Below are 22,593 nucleotides of genomic sequence, written 5' to 3'. Positions count from 1 at the left end.
CGAGGTGGGGCCAGGGCATCTCTATTTTTAATAAGTCCCCTTAGTGATTCTGAAGCACAACAAGGTTTGAGAACACTGTTACAGATCAACAGTTTTCAAAATATGAGAACCAAGAAACAACACTGTAAACACCGGGTGTGCCGCCATTAAAAGTAATCCCACCCGAATGTAAATTGGTGCAGTCCCTATGCAAAGTAGCATGCAGATTCCTTAAAAAACTAAAAATAGTTCCCACTGTGGCTAAGCAGGTTAAGAACCCAACGCTGTTTCTGTGAGGATGCAGGTTCGATTCCTGGCCTCGCTCTGTGGGTTAAGGATCCAGCATTGCCACAAGGAGTGGCACAGGTGGCATATGCAGCTTGGATCCAGTGTTGCTGTGACTGTGGTGTATGCCTCAGCTGCAGCACTGATTCGACCCCTAGACCAGGAACTTTCATATGCTGCAGGTGTGGCAGTAAAAAGGGGGAAAAAAAAACCCTAAAAATAAAGTTACCCATGTGATCCTGCAATCCTACTCCTGGGCATATATCTGGAGATAACTTAATTTGAAAAGATACACGCACCCCAGTGCTCACAGCAGCACTATTTATAACAGCCAAGACATGGAAGCAACCTAAATGTCCATCAACAGATGAATGAATAAAGAAGATATGGTACTTATATACAATGGAATATTACTCAGCCATTAAAATGAATGACACAATGCCATTTGAAGTTACACGGATGGGCACAGAGATTATTCCACTAAGTGAAGTCAGACAGAGAAAGACAAATATCACATGATTATCGCTTATATGTGAAATCTAAAATATGATACACATGAACTTATTTACAAAACAGAAACAGACTCCCAGATACAGAAAACAAACTATGGTTACCAAGGGGGAAAGTGGTGGGTCGGGGGGAGGGAAGCATAAATCAGGAGTTTGGGAATGGCAGATGCAAGCCACTGTGTATAAAATAGATAAACAACAAGATCCTACTATATAGCACAGGGAACTGTATTCAATATCTTGTAATAGACTATAATGGAAAAGAATATGAAAAAGAAGATACATATGTGTGTGTATATATACATATATATGTATAACTGAGTTACTTTGCTGCACACCAGAAATTAATACAACTAATATGATACTCATACAACCATAAATAAACTATACTTCATTAAAAAAAAATTTTTTTAAAGTAATCCCACTCTTCCCCTACCTACCCCCCACTCCTACTCCCCTAAACCTACTAAATAAAAATTTCTAAGGTTTGAGCTTGGGAATCTACTTTTAACAAGGTCTGCAGGTGACCCCAATGCACACCACACTGAGTGAATCAGTAGCTTCAGAATAAAGTTTCATCCACCTCTCACTTGTGAGATACAAAACCCCCACCAGCCTCGTCCAGCCTCCTCTCCTACCGGTTCCCATCTTGCACCTTAGGGTCTCCTCGATAGGCAGATTATCTCACCCTACTCTCTGTGCTAGTGCTAGAAAGAAGCCTTAAGGATGAAGGTCAAGATAAAAGGTAAGAAGGAGAACAGAATTCCAGTGATAACTGAGCTCAGCCCTTTGAGGAAGAACAAAGATTTAAAATGGTAGCAGGCCTCTGAAGGATTCCAGTCTGTTAGGAAATGCTACCTCCCTGAGATGTGGTGAGGTCATGGAGAAAGGACAGCAGTGTCCTGTCAGCCCAGTGGTTAGGAAGCTATCTTCTGCCTGATGAATTCCCACTGTCCAAGTCCCAGTCATCATCGGCTCTGGAAGATTCTCCCTAAACCTCCAAAATGTCACCCCATGGCAGACACTGCTAGTCACCCCTCAACACCCATTCTCCTTTTCTCCCATGATTAGGGTACCCTCAACCTGTTAGCGTGGCACAGAGTTTGCTGAACTTTGCTGTTGAACTGATCGCATTACCTTTTTATGCGCAATATTCTTGGTACAAACAAATCCATTGACAACCACAGAATCAAACTTCTTTCCACCTGGGATCTAATGGAACAATTAAGAAAACAATAAAATTCAATGATACATCCTTAGAATCCAGTCAAATGCACGCTGTCACTTATTTCCAATTTTTATTTCAACTATTATGTAACCAAGTGAGAACAAAAAGTTCCAGGATGTATTTCTGTCTTTCAGCCAATAATTAAAGGCATCTTAGCACAGTCAACTTTCTAACATACTATCGAATACTCTAAAATATCCATTTGACTGAATATTTTCTTTTCTTTTTTTCTTTTTTTCCTTTTTAGGGCTGTACTTGCAGCATATGGAAGTTCCCAGGCTAGGGGTCCAAATGGAGCTGCAGCTGCCAGCCTACACCACAGCCACAGCAACGCCAGATCCAAGTCACATCTGCAACCTACACCATAACTCATGGCAACAGTGGATCCTTAACCCACTGACAGAGGCCAGGGATCGAACCCACGCCCTCATAGACTATAGTCAGTTTCATCCTCATAGATTCTAGTGAGCCATAACGGGAACTCTGAGACTCTTACTGTCTTAATAAAGCAATTACCCACTGCTTTTCGTCAGAACAATGACAATAATCTGTGGAAACAGGACTTCTCTCAGATGACATATCAAGAAAAGGAACCAAGAAAGTCTGGGTTCCCAACTCACTGCAAGCCCATCTCACATCCCCCCTCCATTCACGTCTCACTTCCCACGAGTGGCTTCCATGACCCTTCGGTGCACTGCTAACAGAGCAGTGACAAACACTTCCCCCTCCTGCCCTAACCCTCTTCGTGCTAATGACCCTTCCAGATTACCATGAAGAGACAAATTACTATCAGGCCCATCTCATCAGTTGCGAGCAAGAGGAGAGCATTAGCGGAGCTCACTTTTTTGATGTGGACAAACTGACGGATATCCATGTCGTCATCCCGGTTCTTGACGTCAGGTCGGACTGTCTGAACGACCTGGCAGACTAGTGATACAATGATGTCCCTCCAAGATGGTGACAGTGACTCATTATGGAGCAACTGCTGAAGTAGTGCCATCATGTGGTTATGATTAGCTGAACTACAAAAATGTTACAGGAGAGAAGTTTGCATAGTTAATGCTGTCAGGGACAATAATTCTGAAGACGCAACACAGTCTACAAAGAAGTAAGTATACGAATTATGGCTCACATGTAAGAATTTCTTGGTCAAAAGTATTCTTTCGGCAAATATGAACCTTAATGACTTTGCACATAAATGAAATCTGTGAATATCTCCATAAAATGATCCAATTAATTAAATTACTTTTTTTTTTTTTTTTTGCTATTTAGGGCCACACCTGCAGCATATAGAGGTTCCCAGGCTGGAGGTAGAATGGGAGCTGTAGCCACCGGCCTACGCCACAGCCATAGCAACTCGGAATCCGAGTGGCGTCTGTGACTTACACCATAGCTTACGGCAACACCGGATCCTTAACCCACTGAGCGAGGCCAGGGATCGAAGCCATATCCTCATGGATCCTAGTCGGGTTCACTAACCACTGAGCCACAAAGGGAGCTCCCAATTCAATTTCATTTTAACACATAAATGAAAATATGGATAGACAGACACAATTTAGGACATTTTTGTTTTATAAGAAATTTCACCAGAATAGGCTTTACTTTCTAGGTAAATTTAGTATTTTTGACTCTATAAGGGGTAACTATGCATCTGCCTAAAGAGTCACTGAAGATTAGAAAAAAGAAAAATTAAAATTGAAACACTCGCTGCCTTACAGTAACCTCTCCATGGCTTGTTTCTCTCCATTCTCCTCCCTCAGCAGCTCCAGGTTGTTATGGTGCCAACCCAAAGGTGTGAAAGGCAGCTCCTTGGATTTTTCCTCAACTCGACGATTAAATAAGGATTCTAAGTGGAAAATAAGAAATTATACACCATTATCATGTTTTATACTATCTACTCATAGATGTAGACATTGCCAGCTTAAATTTCTAATTTTTTTTAAGTTAGCCAATTCAAATTGTTGGTGTAAAAAAGCAAGGACATAATTAAATACATAAAAAAAGAATTAAGTCTTAGTTGGATCATCAGTATTCTCAACAGCCAAAGTCAGAGACAGAGGTGTGAAAAGTAAATTTACATAAGCAACGCGAACTCTTAAGAAAATAATTATAGCTCCTGAAAAGCAAATGAAATGAGATTCTTTTTTTTTTTTTTTTGCAGTCTTTTTATTTATTTGGAGACATTAAAAAAATAAGGTGGTTAATTTTCCCTATAATACCACAAACTGAAAACTGCATTCAACAGAAATCAAAATGCTAGCAGGACAATATGTGATAGTGTGGGTGCTGAACTTTAAGCAGGAGAAAAAAAAAGGTCAGCTCTGATACAACTGAACTGGTTCACAACAATATAAAGTCTACTCAGACAATTCTTTTAGTGTTTCTTTTTCTTTCTTTTTAATGGGCAAAACTTTTGCAAGTCAGACCTAAAAATTAACTATTAAGAAATTCAAACATGGTAAATAACAATTTACATAAAATTTTGTAAAGGGATCGGAGACCAAAAAAATAATAGATAGTATTAAATGCTCTGCAAAAAAGGATGCTCACTAGATAACTGTTGAAAGATGTGATGGAATAATGGAAAAAAGAGGTAGGAAGTGCGTACAAAAATTCTCTAATCTTTCCCCTCTTAAAGGAAACCAAAGAAACAAAAAGCTTTTTGACCAAACAGTCCAGCAGACTACACAGTAAAGCAAGTGGCTGTGACAAGTGAGGTATAAAAACTGTACAGTTCAATTATGTAAACGCCGGGTCTATACACATCTAGTTGAACCAGTTGCTTGGAGGTGAATTTAGAAACACTGCTAAGTTATGACAGCAGCTGCAAGTGGCTGCCTTATACCAGCTTGCCCTACTTTCTCTCTTTTATGTGAAAACCTCCCATTATCTGAGCTCTAAGCTGTAGAGGGTTATGGACCAATTAAGTACATCTTTACTCCACAGCAAGCTAAGTAGGAAAGGGGTTAGCAAAGGACTGTATCTTTCCATACCTCCTTTTGTCCCCGAGAAAATGATCAGTAAAATCAGTTCTTTACCTCCTTCTGTCCACTTCTCTTCCCAACTCCACAGGGCAAGCAGCATCCTCAACTGGATGAGATCTGCCTGTGGGCTTTCTGATAAGCTTGACAACCACCGATGATATGTGTACCAATACTTAATACTACATACACGATAGAGGAAAGCATAAACTACTTATGCCTTTAAATAAGAAAAATTCAAATTCTACCTAAAAGCTTTTCAACAATTACTTTACAGATCAGAGACCTTCTCTCAAACCAAGTTCAGGTTTATATTTTTGGTTCTAAACAGTTTCAAAGTTAGTACCCATTATTTAAAAACCATGTTCCCATGTTACTAAAATAACCAAATATATTGTCAGTACCTACTCTGTGCCAAACAATGTGCTAGGCCCCAAGTATATCCCCGTGAACAAAAAAGACACCATCCCATCCCACGTATAGCCTTTGATAAAATTACCTTTGATGAAGGCGTCACTTATTGAGAGCTGTTGTCCTCCATTGTCAGAAATCAAATACTCTGCATACCAGGGAGAGAACAGGGAGAGGCGGAAGGAAAGGAGAAGCTTATGACTACAACACGCCAGCATAATTATACAGAAAACACACCTACACACAAAGTATTACTCACACTAAACCCATGATGGTCTGGCCAAGTCATGAAAGCTTTAGGCTAAAATGCCTGTTTATAACTTGTTCTGCATACTTCACACTAACCTTGAGAGACTTAAATTAATAACTCAACGGAGCCTTGAAACAGTAATGACAGATAATCTTTAATAGATCATTTTTCCCTTATCAAAACCGAACTGGTTTATGACAATTGAGATCGTCACTAATTTGCATGACAAGCCTAAAAAAATCACACTCTTTTTCTCACGTGTAACTGTATTATTTAGTGAGTGATAACTTCGCCTATGCACAAGGTAGTTCAGATAGAGGCCACTAAAATAACTTTCTTTCAAATTTGAGAATGTAAGATAGAAAACTAATACAAAAGTGACAATGACAGGGAATAAAGATATAACTCGTCAGGATTTTATCAGTTTTTGAATTAGAGATTTAGTTTTTCAAAAATTCAAACACTTCTAAATCACTGCCAAAAGGTAACTGCTAAAAACACTCTGAATGTGTTCTTTCAGAACTTTTAGGTTCTTAAATATTTTTCTTATAAGTGAAACATTCTTGACTTCCCCATGAAGCTTTCTCTAGGTCTGTGACCAAGCATAGCTCAAATGAGGTTCTTTCTACCACGCAAAGTTAACCACAATGCATTTTAAGGTCAAAGTGCTCCACGAAATTCTTTCCACGTAGATTCCACTTAGAAAGAAATGGACTTCAAAAGTCAACGTGTTTTTGTAAATCAACTATAATAAAAAAAAAAAAAAGTTTTTAAAGTCAATGTGTTTTTAAGCCAATCTTCCTTTAAACAAGAAACTAGAGAAAAAAAATTAGAAAATTCAAGTGTGCCAGGCCAAATACAATAAAATCAAGTATATGGACAAGTGAAAATAGATGTTATACTTTATTTCTACACCCCCTCACAGAAATTAATAATGCCTACCCTTCATTCAACTAATGCAGTGGCTTTACAAGCTTTACCTTTCATTCTAAAGGATATACAGATATACAGTTGTGTGTATGTGTATGTGTGTATGCATGAACCTATACAGAGAGATACAGGCATATGTACCTATATCTACCTATCTACATATGTATATGCATCTATATATGTAGATATATAGATATATGTATCTATATGTAGATATATATATAAAATTCCAAAAGCAGTGGATTTCCCCATTTTACTATGAAAAAAATGTCAAACATACAGAAAATGCTGTATACCTTCCATCTACATTCAACAACTATTGACTCCTTGCCATACCTGATTTCTCTCTACATAGATGTGTTTTGCCAGACCATCTGAAATTAACACATATCACTACATTTTACCACTAATATTTAAGCGGGAATCTCTAAAAAATAAGGACATTCTTCTTTATAGCCATAATACCAGTTATATACTTAATAAAACTGACAATTCCTTAATATCATCAAATTAGTCCACATTCAAATTTATCTAACTGTCCCAAAAATGCTGTAATAAATGTTTTCCCTCAAGCCTGGATCCATTAAAGAGTCATACATTACATTCTCTTCATTCTCTTTTAATCTAAAGCAGACCCCTGACCTTTTTCCTTTTCATGATATTGAATTTTAAAAGAACCCAGGCCAAATGTCCTGGGGAACATGCCACATTCTGAATTTGATGAATTGTTTCCTCGTGGTGCTGTTTCACTTGCTCCTCTACCCCATGTTTCCCTATAAATGCGAAATTAGGTCTAAACATTTATGGAAGCCATGATTTTCACTTTCTTCTCTAGGTTCTACTTGCTAACTTTTCAAGAATGGTTCAGAATCCTGCCTCCAAAACATAATAAAATACATTTTAATTGCAAATTCTTCAGGACCAATAGTGAAAAGTTAATCACACCAGAAGCTCACACTGTCTCAGTTTTATGACATTCTAGAAATGAGTTATTTGCTTTATGTAATATAAAAAACATGAGATTTTTTTTTAAGTACAGACATTTCGATCAATTTTATACATTAAAATCTCCTCAACCTTAAAAGATAGAGGATGAGGGAATTCCCATCATGGCTCAGCAGAAACAAACCTGAACACTATCCATGAGGATGTGGGTTCGATCCCTGGTCTCATTCAGTGGGTTAAGGATCTGGCATTGCTGCGAGCTGTGGTGTAGGTCGCAGATACAGTTCGGATCCCAAGTTTCTATGGCTGTGGGATAAGCCAGCAGCTGTAGCTCTGGTTCAGCCCCCAGCCTGAGAACTTCCATATGCCATGGGTGCAATCCTAAAAAAAAAAAAAAGATAGAAGATGATCCCTAAGAAAAGACTGAATAAGTATTACTTTTAACTTTGATGTAAAAATAAAAAGCACCCATTCTTGGAGTTTCCAGTGGCCTAGCAGTTAAGGATTCGGCAATGTCACTGCTCTGGCACAGGTTTGATGGCGGGCGCAGGAACTTTGACCTGCCTCAAATATGGTCCAAAAAACAAACAAACAAAAAAAAACACCCATTCTCATTTGTATTTAAGAGGAATGAAAACCAGAAGCAGGGGAAGTCTATTATTCTTTCACTTCCCTAACAGATATCTCTGACAATCTTTATTTCCTGGTAACCAGTGTTCCTCTTAACTAGAATGCAAAATAATAATAATAATTTATCATAGTTTAAATTCACAAGAAAAATAGAAATAAGAATAATTCTTGTTAGCACACTAAAAGCTAACAAGAGAGAACTATGAAAACCAGAAACATTTATTAAGGGATTTATAAAATCCTCAAATTATACACTCTCAAGGTTGCAAATGACCTAAGAGGTCAATCTTATAATTACCTTCTTTCTGGTGTGTATGTGCATATACATATATATACAATGAAATATTACTCAGTTGCAATAAAAGAATGAAATCATGCTACTTGTGAAAACGTGCATGGAATAGAGGGTATTATGCTAGGTGAAATGAGTCAGAAGAAAATGAATACTGTACTTGCATGTGGAATCTGAAAAACAAAACAAATGAACAGAGTTATAGACACAGAGAATCAACAGGTGGTTGCTAGAGGAGAGGGAGTTGTAGATGGTGGAAAGAAATAAGTCATGGGTATGAAATGCAAAATGTGGGGAATATAGTCAATAACTAATGTCTTTTTATGCTGACATATTATAACTAGACTTAACTGGTAATCATTTTGAAATACATAGTAATATAGAATCAACTATATTGTGTAATGGCAACTAACAATGTTGCCAATCAAGTATACTTCAAAAACAAAAAATAAACTCATAGAAAAAGAGATCAGATGGGTGGTTACTAGAGGAAGAGGGTGGAGGGAGGGGGAACTGGATGAAGGCAGTCAAAAGGTACAAACTTGCTATGTAGCACTGGGAACTATATCCAGTCACTTATGATGGAGCACGATAATGTGAGAAAAAAGAATCTATACATGTATGTGTAACTGGGTTACTATGCTATACAGGAGAAAATTGACAGAACACTATAAACCAGCTATAATGAAAAAAAATTATATATATATAAAGGTACAAACTTCCAGTACTAAGGATGCCATGTACAACATGATAAATATAATTAAACATATACAAAAGTTGTTAATCATATATGAAAGTTGCTAAAAGAATAAATTTTAAGAGTTCTCATCACAAAGAAATACTTTTTCTACTTCTTTAATTTTGTATCTATGTGAGATAATGAATGTTCACAAAATTTATGCTGTACACCTTCAATTTACACAGTGTTTAATTCAATTATATCTCAATGAAATTAGAAGCAGGAGTTCCTGCTGTGGTGTAATGAGATCGGGGTGTCTCTGCAGCTCCAAGACACAGGTTCGGTCCCCAGCCCTGCACAGCGGGTTAAAGGATCCCACGTTGCCTCAGCAGTGGCAAAGGTTACAAGTACTGCTCAGATCTGATCCCTGGCCTGGGAAATCCATATGCTACGGGGCAGCCAGAAACGGGGGGGGGGGGGGGGGGGGGGGACCCAGACATTCTCTACCTCTTCATTATCTTGGATTTCACTTTCCCTTAACAGTGAGTGTTCTTTCCTTATAAGATTATCTTCACAGAGGTTTAAGAAAAAGCTTCAGTTATATTACATCAACTTCCCCAAATAACTGGTCTAATCTTTCTTTCCATCACTATTTTAAAAGTCTTTTCCAAGATATCCTTGGCATTTCCCCCAATCTTCAGCGCAATCTGGGCTTCTGCTATCTATCCTGCCACTTTTCTAAAAATGCTGGCCCCTCTTTCAGAATGATCGTCTTATGAAGGTTGCCTCTCACAACTTTTGGAGATAAAATTTTTAAAAGGTTGAGATCAGAGAGTTTCCAGAGAAGTCAGGATGGTTTTTTCAACTGCATGTACTTCCCCTTTAATTTCCTTAAAGACAAAATTTGAGGTTGTACTGTCACAGTGCCATTCTTAGAGCCTTCTATTCCATTCTTCTCCCAACATCATGACATCAGATCTCCTAAAGAAAATGCCTAACTCTGTTCAACAGTCTACCTTTACTGTTATGGTTTCTGTGATGAAAGGTCACTTTCATGATTTTCAAAAGTTCCCTAACTTTCCAAAAGATGAAATCATCAGCAAGTCAAACGTATTTCGCATTCTACTTTTAGCATGCTGAAATGATAAACACGTGTCCAGAGAACAGATAGATACCCTCCATCATGACAGATCATCCCACCTGTAAACCACACCTGTTTTTTTGGTTTATTTGTTTTGGTTTTTTTTGTTTTTTGCTTTTTAGGGCCAAATGTGCTACATATGGAAGTTCCCAGGCTAGGGGTCAAATAGGAACTGCAGCTGCCAGCCTACACCACAGCCACAGCAATGCCAGATATTTAACCCAAGAGTGAGGCCAGGGATCGAACTCAAATCCTCATGGATACTAGTCAGGTTGGTTACCACTGAGCTACAACAGGACTCCCACATCTGTATTTATGCTACAAAAATCCCGTATCTTCCTTGTGACCACAGTCTACAGCTGATTGTCACACAAGTGTCAGGTCTGCTTCACCGTCCTTTCCTACCCACCCAAATGTCTGACACCATTTTTCCAGTTTCTGTTTTGAGGATTCCCATAAAGATGTGTGTCTTACTCATATTCAACGCTAGGCAGGCCTTCTTTCTCACACCCACTCTAAACTTCTATTCTTAAGTAAGATACATTTTTTATTACTATAACCCTTAAACGCCACTTTATCACATCTTCACGATTATGACTGGTACGGACAATTACGAAAAAATCTGTGTAGAAGTGTGTATTTGTTTCCCATTATTTTAACACAGGTGTTTAAGGTCAAAACTTCTCTCTTTTGATCATATTTTGGGGCTCAAAATAGGGAGCAGCAAAAAATTAGGCAAACATTTCAGATCTAAGTAAGGAAACAATTCAAACCCAGCAGTTAAATACTAAAAATTCAAACTCCAGGTGAAATCATGGAATAAACTGCTTCATCTTTAAAATAATAATTTTTAAGTTACTATAACATAAGGAAATGCCAAAATTACTTATGTATTTTTTTAAATTTACTTTTACCAATGCCATTTTAGAGCTAAAGTGTAAATTGGCTTTCAATTATACCCAACACAGTAAACCTCATCATCCATTTTAAAAAAAAAAAAAAGCGTTTTACTTCTATGTACTGCTATGTTAGATTTTAGTAATGGTTCACCTTATTTTTCCTTTTATGCCAAATGTCTTTTGAATATGGCCACTATTATTTTTGAGTCAGGAGACTAAATCCTCAAATAAGACCACCAAAAATAATGAATTTGTTTTGTATTAATCAGAGATGAAAACTTTTTTATAAATACAGCACACACACAATAAGCATTTTAAATTACAGTAGAAAGATGTTTTGGAATATGTGAATGTTTTTCCCCCAATCTGTTTCAATCATCTGAAAAGGTTTAGTGAAATACTATGCTAATGTGTAACAGCATAAGCAAATAGACTTTCAAATGTTAAATGAAGAAAGAGAAATGAATAGAGCAGAACATCCATGTTATAAATGCAAAGATATGCCACCTTGGAAGTTGCACATTATGCTAAGAGAGAAGGTAGTTTCTTTTAAAGACAACAAGCGGCTTTAAACAGGGTGTGGTGGTACTGAGGGAGAAAAAAAAGAAATAAAAGGAACCAGAACCAACCAAAAAAAAAAAAAACCATTAAAAAATAAACCAAAAAAAAAAAAGTGTGGGGAGGAGGTGTGGGGAAAATGAGAAAGGGTGGAACAAAATCCCCACCAAGTTCCCTCAGCCATAGGGGACAGAGGAAGCCAGAAGGACAGGCTGGCAGGAGGTCTATGGCCCAGCTCTCCAGCCGTGTGTGGATTCCAGATGGTGACTACCTCCTACCTTTTTGGTCAGCAGGGTGAGGGGGCACATGTGGGTACTTGGAGGGCTTCTTGATATGGAAGTTCACGTTGTCCAGCTCCACGTTCAGGCTGATAGAAGCGGCTGAGTCACTGTCCACTGTGGACTGGAAACTGCTGACTGATGTGCGCTTGCTAGGACTGGCAGAATCTTTTAGTGTTGGGGAGGGGAAAGATACAGGGAGGGGAGGGGAGTAAAAATGGGTTTCATCAGGGTATTGGAGGGAAGGAGAAAAATGGGGTTTTTTTTAATATACAAGCCCAATGTGCAATACCAAAATGGATACAGTATTTTCATGTACTTCTGTGTAGACTTAGTAAAATTTGAACAAATGAAATATAAAATGAATTTTTGAAATGAAGGAATATAGTGGAGGTTCTGCAGAGAGACAGTCTGATACCACAGTGAAGAGGTGAGAAAGTTGTCTACAGCGATATATTAGCTCAGAGTTATTTTTAAGCTGCTGCAAACTAAAGACTATGGCAAAAACTGAAAATACCAGTTGCCTAACAAGTTGGCTTCTTAAGAAAATACTGTATCTAGGACAAGGATTGCTATCAGACATTGTTTACAATTAGCAGGAGCCATAAATCTTAAAAGTAGGATTGTTTCAACTACATAAAACAAAACACTCATTTTATCATACATACACAGTAAGGATTCATAAAAACTGAAATGTCAGAAAGTGAAACTCACTGGTCAAATTATCATCACCTTCTTCAGCTATCTGTTCTGTGTCGCTGTCGTCAAACTTGATGTCTTTAAACCAGGACGGCTCCGAGTGTCCTTCCACAGAGTTCACTGAGTCACTGTCCGGAGAAGGGGTCTCGGAAAATTCTGTACTCTGAAAGGTTAAGACAGGGTCCAAGAAAACTGGCCCTCAATGGAACAATGATAGGGCTGTCACACTACAAATAAATTCTAGCCCAATATTTGTACAAGGCTAACCACTGAATAAATTTACGTAAAAAGAAGCAAATTAATAGAAACTAAGTTGTAAAGCAGCATCATGCTGGCAGTTCCACTCTTAAATATTCATGAATCAGTAGGCTTAAAGGCAGCATATAATGAACAAAATATACAGATTTTACAGTGTGTCATTTCATCTTTTATTCCTAAGAGTGGAGATGGCTTAGAATTTATCCTAACCCTGTGTTAACAGTAGGACACATCCCAGAAAACAACTGTTAAATTTGGAGTTCCTGTCGTGGCACAGTGGTTAACGAATCCGACTAGGAACCATGAGGTTGCGGGTTCGGTCCCTGCCCTTGTTCAGTGGGTTAAAGATCCGGCATTGCCGTGAGCTGTGGTGGAGGTTGCAGACGCGGCTCGGATCCCGAGCTGCTGTGGCTCTGATGTAGGCCGGTGGCTACAGCTCAGATTGGACCCCTAGCCCGGGAACCTCCATATGCCGCGGGACCAGCCCAAAGAAATAGCAAAAAGACAAAAAAAAAATTTAACACCACACCAGTCTTTTAGGTCATTTGTATTTCCTAACCATTGACTTTCACAATTTTATTTTTTTTAATTTATTTTTTACTTATTTATTTATGTATTTATTTTTGCTTTTTAGGGCTGCCCTTGCACATATGGAAGTTCCCAGGCTAGAGGTCGAATCAGAACTACAGCCACCGGCCTACACCACAGCTATAGCATCGTGGGATCCAAGCCACATCTGCAACCTACACCACAGCTCACAGCAACACTGGATTCTTAACCCACTGAGTGAGGTCAGGGATCAAACCCACACCCTCATGGATCCTAGTTGGGTTCGTTAACTGCTGAGCCACGAAGGGAACTCCCTGACTTTCCAATTTTAGTTCACGAAGGTGTTACTGAATTATTATTTATATCAAAAATTAAGGTAAGTCAAAAATGAAAGTATATCTTTTTTAAAAGTTCTACTTTTAAATAGTTTCCACTTTCTTAAAAAATAGAACGTTCATTGTTTTACTATTGCTGTACAAGTTAATACTGCTAAGGAGTCAAAATCTATTGCAACTGCGACATAAAATTTTTCCTGTTATTTTATTATGTATACTCCCTCTTCGTCTTAAGAAAAGCCAAACCAAGCGAAGAGTGTTTGATTCCAAATAGGTTTTTCATCACTAAGTACAAATGTTTTAACCTTCCTTAACGGCAGAGGAAAATATGTAAGAAAAGTCTATCTTTGGGTAACTCAACTACTTTTTATTCCCACCGATGAAGACCTGGCAACCAAGCTCACTACATTCTCATTAGCGGTGCCACCGAAGCTACCTGCAGCGGTCTGTACAGCGCATACTCATCCCTGAAGAGCTGGTCATGATGACTGACACAATCCAGCCAGCGGCCGTCGACCATTGCCTGTCCAATTGCTATCGCTTGCGCCCTGAATTAAGACCAACAAAAACAAAAACTTTTCAAAGTCCGTCAGAATAATTTTACATGAGACACAAATTGAATTTTTTTCCATTCTGATCAGAGTTGGAATTTCAAACGGTCCTTGGATAGGTGAGGGATAAAACAAGAGAGACTTGAAGCTAAATTAAAAGATGTTCCCAGGTACCAGAGTAAAGGAGAACCTATGGATAAGGCGGTCTCGGGAAACCTAACTCCAATTACACAAACATTTATCAAGCTCTCAATGCATGCAAACCCCTGTACTTACTAGAAGAGTAAAAATATGTTGAGAACAGCATGGCTCCTGTCCTCGAGGAGCTTACAGTCTTTGATGAGAAGACAACACCAAATATTATATAGAGATAGATATGGAATATCTCTATATATACATGAAATCAACACATTAACACATTGCATTTATGTGGCATCTCACAATTTATAAAACACTTTAGCTCATGTTATTTCATTTCATTCTCACAGCTTCTTCACAGGATCACATATTTTCCTTATATTAGAGGCAAGAGGCCAAGTTTCAAAGAGATTAAATAACTTGACAAAGAACACAGAGCTAAAGAGAGATGCAACCCAAACTGGAACCCAGAGCTTCACTGCTTTCAACTATTTCTTTTCTTTCTACGTACTTGTTTCTTCCCATGAGAGGAGGAGTAGCTCATCTAAATAATTAGGAAAGGTAAGCAACACATTACCCTGAAAGGCAATGGGACCTGCCTCTTTTCCACTTGTGAGGCAGGCTGGGACCCTCCACGTGTGGCTAATGGACCCAATTCTTAAGACAGGTTGAATGTCCAGATTAGGCAGCAGCAGCAGGAGAAACTTCTGCAGTCTTAGGTTCTAGCTGTACTGTCCATCCTGCTTAACCAGAGAGCCCTGTGTTTCGGGAAGGACTGCACACTTCTGCTTTTAATAAAGAAGGTAAATTGCGACCCCATCTGGCTCCTTGCATCTATTTTCTCCTGGTTACAGCCCAGAAGGCAGGGGTGTGGAGTAATTAGACTCTCAACACCAAATGCAGAAAACAAACAGCACCCCACTCACAAAAAAATTTGCTCCCCTTAAATTTACAATGACATGTCATTAAAAATAAATTCATAAATAATGCCCAAAAGTCTTTCTTAAGATCCCATTACCTCGTGGCAATGTGACCATTTCGGATTAACCAGTTGACTAATTCCTTTCCTACAATGCAGTTGGGATGTGTTCTCAGCCAGTAGCGGTGATCCTGAAACTCCATTCCGCTACTGTGATGGCAGATTTTTTTCCACAGGTCTTTTAACTGAACACTGTCCTGAAATCACATTATGAGCAAGTAATTACTCCCAAGAAAGATGCCACCTACCTTTTCAGACTCTTTCTTTTCAGACTCTTTAGATACATAAAAAGAAACAATTCAGATGTGTCATAGCTAACTCACAGGATTTAAGAGACGACCTGTGCACGGGCAACAGCTTGGACTCAGCTTATCTAATTCCAAACTTAATCTTTTTTCTCTTGAAAAACAACTATCCCAAATAATTTCTTTCAGTCACTGGCACCTATTATCAATTCCCTGATTACCTAAGCACAAGATTTCACACTTCTCTTTGGAGATGGAACAAGGAAAAGGAAGGAACAGTTAACCACATTAATCTGAAGTAACTGTTTCTGCAGCCATCACCCCACCGGATTCTCACCATTCTCTTTTATACCCAACTGTTGAGGAAATGTCCTAAAGAAAGGCCTTCAGGAACTTACCCTCTGCTGAAAAAAAAAATTCAAAACTACAGACTCAAATCTGAAACTTTATAGTACAGACTGAATCCACCACTTTCCAACAAGTAGCCCCGAATAACTTTCCATTCTCATTGCCTGTAGAATCTAACTTAATATCCCTCCCAACTTCTCCCAGTTAATAAACCCTACCTCAGTCCACGGAAAACGCCATGCTCATTCTCACCGCGCTCCCTTTCCCCATACCTTTAAACAAGATTAGCTTTCTTCAATGCCCACCCAGACCCATGCCATCCTCCAAGGACCAGCCCAAGCCTCGCAATTTAAAGGTTTTCCTGACTCCCTCCCTACCAATGATCTTTCTATTTTTTTGTACCAATAAAGTATTACTTATTTTGCTATTAAAGACCTGCTCATAGATCTCATTTCTACCTTTTGAACTATAAGCTTGAGGACAGAAGCCATATCTTTCTTTTCTTTGAGTCACTCTTATGACTGAATGTAGTATTTTACAGAGGTAAATTCAATAAACAACTAGTTAGTTATTACCCACTTAAACACAGAACATTATATGTCTGAAAAGTATTTCATGTTTAGAAGAAACATGTTCCAAGTTTAAACAGCAATCTGCTACCTAACTAAAAGTTAAGCTCTAGTATGATATAGACACTTGAATTCTGATATTGCCAGGTGAAAGGAGTCAAGAAAACATGAATGTAGCATATGAGCATGGAGTGCTTGACCAGATTCAATTGACCCTAACAAAAACTTAAGCTAGTTATTTCCTCTAATTTGTATGCTAACGAGCTATTTCATTTGTATTTATCTTTTAAAACAATCAGTAAGATAAACATTTTTTTATGCTCAAAACTAGCAATGGGTCAAAGATACAAGGCCAGTACCAGAAGAATTTTGCGTTCATCCTCAGTGGTCTCTGTCCTAACATACGACCGGTTAGCCTGGGGACTGACAGATGTCTCATATGATGGAACCATGGGAGACCCAGATCGATCCAGGGACAGGTTAGTAATGCTGGCTGATCTGGAAATAAAAACAGAAAGTGAAAACACAGTTGTAAATTCTCCCTCAATAAAGAGAATGACAGTGAAAGTTCATTTTTAAATAAATGCTCACTTGCCAATGCGAAGGGCACTTTTAAAAGTAGTCATGATAGTTATATATGATACCATCACTGAGGAAGCTCGGAGAAGAGTGTGCAGAAGTTCTCTGTACAGTATTTCCAACGTCTATGTTAGTCTAAAGTTACTTCAAAAATAAGTTTAAAAGAAAGCCGTTAGGCTAGGATTACAGAAAAAAAAAATGAGACGTGTAGTTCATATATCAGTAATACTTCAAAGGAAACAAATACAAACTCGTCTTAAAATGCCGAAAAAGAGAGTTCCCGTCTTGGCAGAGTGAAACGAATCTGACTAGGAACCATGAGGTTGCGGGTTCGATCCCTGACCTTGCTCAGTAGGTTAAGGATCCGGCGTTGCTGTGAGCTGTGGTGTAGGCCGGCGGCAACAGCTCTGATTCGACCCCTCGCCTGGGAACCTCCATATGCCGTGGGTGTGGCCCTAAAATGACAAGACAGAAAAAAAAAAAAAAAAAGGTGGTATTTTTTTACTTGATAAATACAAAGCATCACAGTCTATGTGCAGAAATAATCTTACAGGAGTTCCCGTCGTGGCACAGTGGTTAACGAATCTGACTAGGAACCATGAGGTTGCGGGTTCGGTCCCTGCCCTTGCTCAGTGGGTTAACGATCCGGCGTTGCCGTGAGCTGTGGTGTAGGTTGCAGACGCGGCTCGGATCCTGCGTTGCTGTGGCTCTGGCGTAAGCCGGTGGCTACAGCTTCGATTCGACCCCTAGCCTGGGAACCTCCATATGCCGCGGGAGCAGCCCTAGAAAAGGCAAAAAGACAAAAAAAAAGAAAAGAAAAGAAATAATCTTGCAGATCAGGGATGGGAAACTATGGCTGACAGGCCAAAGAGTTTTTGTAGAGCCAGTGAACTAAGAATTATTTTTTTTAGTTGAACATCTACAATGTGCAGATAACAGGAAACACTAAATTTGAACCCCAACTAAGCAAACTATCATGCCCTTCAAAAAGAATTCCTTTCTTCTCGTCAGTAAACCTACATTAAAAATACTGCCACTATTATTATATTTTAAATTTGATCAATAAAAAAATTAGTGAAAATTTATTTCCTCTCTTGTTATATAAGTACTTACAGAATATCCTTACTTTTGCCTCTTGGCAAAGTTACCAGATAAATGACTTGTAAGTGGAATATCAACAGCAGCAAGCACATTTTTATTTATTTAAAAAAAAAAATTAGCTGGAAATTTAGTTAGCGTCTGCCTAGGAAAAAAAATGAAACCCAACTTGAGCTTCTCTATAAAGGCTAAAAGGCAGAAGCATCTACAACTTGTTAGATTCACTCTCAGGATGTATCTTCCCTCATTTAATCTCACAGCCTCTGATGGAATAGGAACAACTAGATCCATTCTACAGATAAAGAAATCAAGAACCAGAGATTAAGAAATCTAACTCAGCAAATAACAGGACTGCCATTCAAAACCAAGTTTCAATTGAAAAGCTATGCTCTCCAAGCCTAAGGATATTTTTTTTAAAGTTTAAGAAATTAGTCACAGCTTTGTTAAAGGTTTAGCAAAAAATCATTCTCAGTGGTTAATGAGAAATCCTGATATCAAATAAAGTCTAAAATAAGATTTTTTTTAAGTAACCAGCTATTCTTCTCTTAGCATATTGTTTTAGTGAAAAGCTGCCACCATGTCTTATTCAACCAATGAAAGTCTCCTGTCCAGTGTGTACATTATCCATGCATTCTGCTTCTCAAACACTCCACCATCCCTACATATATTCTGATACAGTGACAACAAGGACAAAAGAAAATCAGTCAATTTTGTTATCAAATATTCAAATAAGTAGCCTAGTAGTAAGAATGCTAACTTAAAGTCTTACTTAAAGAGAGTACTCACTGGCTAAATTACATCTTTGCTAAAGGCATTTATCAATCTTAGCATTAATTCAAAACAAATCGATGCACTATCAATGAGCACAGCTATCTCTACATTTGTACCCAAGCCAACAGCAATACTGTAATTTCTCCCATCTTTTCTCCCAGTTTTAAAAAAAACTGTCTTGACCTCACATTCTTCTGCTGCATTTCCCTCCTTTACTAAAGCAAAACTCCTACCTCCAACTCTTCCATTCTCTCTAGAACCCCAGTGAAACTGCCTATACCCATGTTAGTGTTAAATCCAACAGTTTTTAATCCTCATCTTCTCTGACACATCATCAGGATAACTCCCTCTTCCTTGACATACTTTCTTTACTTGCCAACGAAGACAACAAACACACTCTCCTGGTTTCCTCTCACCGTGTCACTGGTCTCTCCTTCTCAGTTTCCTTTTTGGTCCCTCTTCACTTCCCCAAGCTCAGTCTTTGTTCTTTGTTTCTTCATTTTCCACTTTTTTTTTTTTTTTTTGGCCATACCTGTGGCATGCAGAAGTTCCCAGGCCAGGGGTCAAACCCATGCCACAACAGTGACTAAGCCACCAGGGAACACCCAACCTCACTCTTTGGATGCTCACCACACAGGGTTCAAAGCTTTAAATGCCATCCACACGACTTCAACATCCACGTTCGTATCTCCCGCTTGTACCTCTATCCTGAACTCTAGATTTATACACCTAGCTATTTGATATATCAGTTGGATGTCTAAAAGACATCTCAAATTCAATACGTACAAACCAAACTGCTCCTCTCCAATCTCCCCAATCTCAATAAATAGCAACTCAGTCCTTTCATCTGCTCAGGCATGAACAAGGCAAGGATGTCCTCTCTCTTACCACTTTTTTTTCAAAATCATACTGGAAGTACTAGCTAATGTAACAAGACAGGAAAAAGAACTAAAAGGAATACTGGATGGGAAAGAATTAAAACTGCCTTTGTTCACAGGTAACATGACCATCTATGTAAAAATCCAAAGGAATCAAGCAAAAACTCCTGGAACTACAGCAAGGCTGCAGGATACAAGGCTAATATACAAAAGCCAATCACTTTCCTATATACCAGCAATCAACAAGTGAAATTAAAAACTGAAACACTTAACCATCTACATTAGCATCCAAAAAAACAAATAATTAGGTATAAATCTAACAAAATACATACAAGATCTGAATGAGGAAAACTATAAAACTGTAATGAAAGGTTATCAAAGAATGCAGTAAATGGAGAAATATTCATTGTTCATGGATAGGAAAACTCAGTATTGTCAAGATTTTGGTTCTTCCCCACTTGACCCATAGATTCAACACAATCTCAATCAAAATCCCAGCAAGTTAGTCTCTGGATATTGACAAACTGATTCTGAAGTTTACGTGTTGAAGCAAAAGACCTAGAAGAGCCGACATAACAATGAAGAAGAACAAAGACAGAGGACTGACACAATCCAATTTTAAGACTTACAATAAAGCTACAGGACCCAAGACAATGTAATGGTGGTGAAAAAACAGACAAATGGATCAGTGAAATAAAACAGAGAGCCCAGAAACAGATCCACATAAATATCGTCACTATTCTTTGATAAAGGAGCAAAGGTAATACAATGGAGCAAACTCTGTCTTTTCAACAAATGATACTGGAACAACAGGACATCCACATGCAAAAAAATTAATCCTGACACAGACCTTGTACCTTTCACAAAGATTAACTCAAAATGAATCACAAGAAAAAGACAAATATCATATGATATCACTTATATGTGGAATCTAATAAAAAATAAATCAAAAGAACTTATTTATAAAACAGAAACAAACTCACAACTTAAAACCAATCTTGGGTTACCATGGGGAAAATCATGGGAGGAGGAGGAACTGGGAAGATGGGAATAACCTATACACTCTGCTGTGTAAAATAGATAATCAACAAGAACCTACTCTATAGCACTCAATAGTTTATAATAACCCATGTGGAAAAAAGAATATACATATGTATGACTCACTTTGCTATATACCTGAAATTAATATAATACTGTAAGTCAATTAGAAAATTAAAAAATAATAATAACAATAAAAGAATCACAGGAGTTCCCACCGTGGCTCAGCAGTTAACAAACGCCTAGTATCCATGAAGACGCAGGTTCAATCCCTGGCCTTGCTCAGTGAGTTAAGGATCCGGCATTGCTATGAGCTGTGGTACATGTTGCAGACTCAGCTCAGATCCTGCATTGCTATGGCTGGGGTGTAGGCTGGCAGCTATAGTTCCAAACGGACCCCTAGCCTGAGAACCTCCATTTGATGCAAGTGCGGCCCTAAACACACACACACACACACACACACACACACACACACACACACACAAATGAATCACAGACCTAAATGTAAAACAGAAAAGGTATACAACTCTCAGAAAATAACATAAGAGAAAATCTAGATGACCCTGAGTACAGAGATGACATTTTAAATACAATACCAAAGCACCATCATGGGGGAAAAAAAAAAAACTGATACGCTGGACTTCATTAAAATTAAAAAATTCTGCTCTGCAAAAAACAACATCAAGAGAATCAGAAGACAAGCCACATACTGAGAGAAAATATTTGGAAAAGATTCCTTTGACAAAGGACAGTTATCCAAAATATACAAGAATGCTTAAAACTCAACAAGAAGGAGTTCCCGTCGTGGCGCAGTGGTTAATGAATCTGACTAGGAACCATGAGGTTGCAGGTTTGATCCCTGGCCTTGCTCAGTGGGTTAAGGATCCGGCATTGCCATGAGCTGTGGTGTGGGTCACAGACATGGCTCGGATCCCATGTTGCTGTGACTCTGGCGTAAGCCGGTGGCTACAGCTCTGATTAGACCCCTAGCCTGGGAACCTCCGTGTGCCACAGGAGCGGCCCTAGCAAAGGCAAAAAGACAAAAAAAAACAAAACAAACAAAAAAACTCAACAAGAAGAAAATAACTCAGGGAGTTCCTCTTGTGGCACAGTGGATTAAGATTCCAGCTGCAGGAGCTTGGGTTGCTGTGGAGGCATGGGTTTGATCCCTGGCCCAGTGCAATGGGTTAAAGGATCCAGCATTGCCACAGCTGTGGCATAGGTCTCACACAGCTGCAGCTCGATTCCATTCCTGGCCTGGGAACTTCTGTGTGCCACAGATGCACCCATTAAAAAAAAAAGAAAAAGAAAAAAGAAAATAACTCAGTGGAGTTCCCGTTGTGGCTTAGCAGGTTAAGAACCTAACTAGTATCCATGAGGATGCAGGTTTGATCCCTGGCCTTGCTCAGTGGGTTACAGATCCTGTGTTGCCTCAAACCACAGTGTAGGTCACAGACGCAGCTCAGATATGGCATAGCTGTGGCTGTGATAAAGGCTGGCAGCTGCATCTCCGATTCAACCCCTAGCCCGGAAACTTCCATATGCCACAGGTATGATCTGAAA

At 38.7% G+C, this 22,593-nt stretch overlaps 1 protein-coding gene across 12 annotated transcripts in view; it reads right to left on the bottom strand.

The window, feature by feature from the left end:
- The window catches only part of PIKFYVE (phosphoinositide kinase, FYVE-type zinc finger containing), a 99,603-nt gene that overhangs the window by 45,199 nt on the left and 31,811 nt on the right, over positions 1-22,593 (bottom strand). For 7 of the 12 annotated variants that reach the window (XR_007134078.1, XR_007134077.1, XM_047773368.1 and 4 more), the window contains 9 exons: positions 17,026-17,164; positions 15,544-15,701; positions 14,273-14,384; positions 12,710-12,857; positions 11,996-12,163; positions 5,482-5,541; positions 3,718-3,847; positions 2,843-3,023; positions 1,911-1,985 (listed from right to left, as the gene is read on the bottom strand). Coding sequence is in view for 10 of the 12 variants with exons in the window: in XM_047773368.1 (XP_047629324.1) it covers positions 1,911-1,985; positions 2,843-3,023; positions 3,718-3,847; positions 5,482-5,541; positions 11,996-12,163; positions 12,710-12,857; positions 14,273-14,384; positions 15,544-15,701; positions 17,026-17,164 (1,171 nt within the window). In the remaining 2 variants the exon portion in view is untranslated. Of the gene's footprint in view, positions 1-1,910; positions 1,986-2,842; positions 3,024-3,717; positions 3,848-5,481; positions 5,542-9,592; positions 12,164-12,709; positions 12,858-14,272; positions 14,385-15,543; positions 15,702-17,025; positions 17,165-22,593 lie in introns of those variants that run through there. The other 5 variants (XM_047773373.1, XM_047773374.1, XM_047773377.1 and 2 more) reach the window with 3 other exon arrangements.

The sequence above is a fragment of the Phacochoerus africanus genome, chromosome 3 (assembly GCF_016906955.1).
Source record: "Phacochoerus africanus isolate WHEZ1 chromosome 3, ROS_Pafr_v1, whole genome shotgun sequence".
In the NCBI taxonomy this organism is placed as follows: domain Eukaryota; kingdom Metazoa; phylum Chordata; class Mammalia; order Artiodactyla; family Suidae; genus Phacochoerus; species Phacochoerus africanus.
The sequence above is the reverse complement of the archived record's forward strand: the minus strand, read 5'-3'. Positions and strand labels throughout refer to the sequence as shown.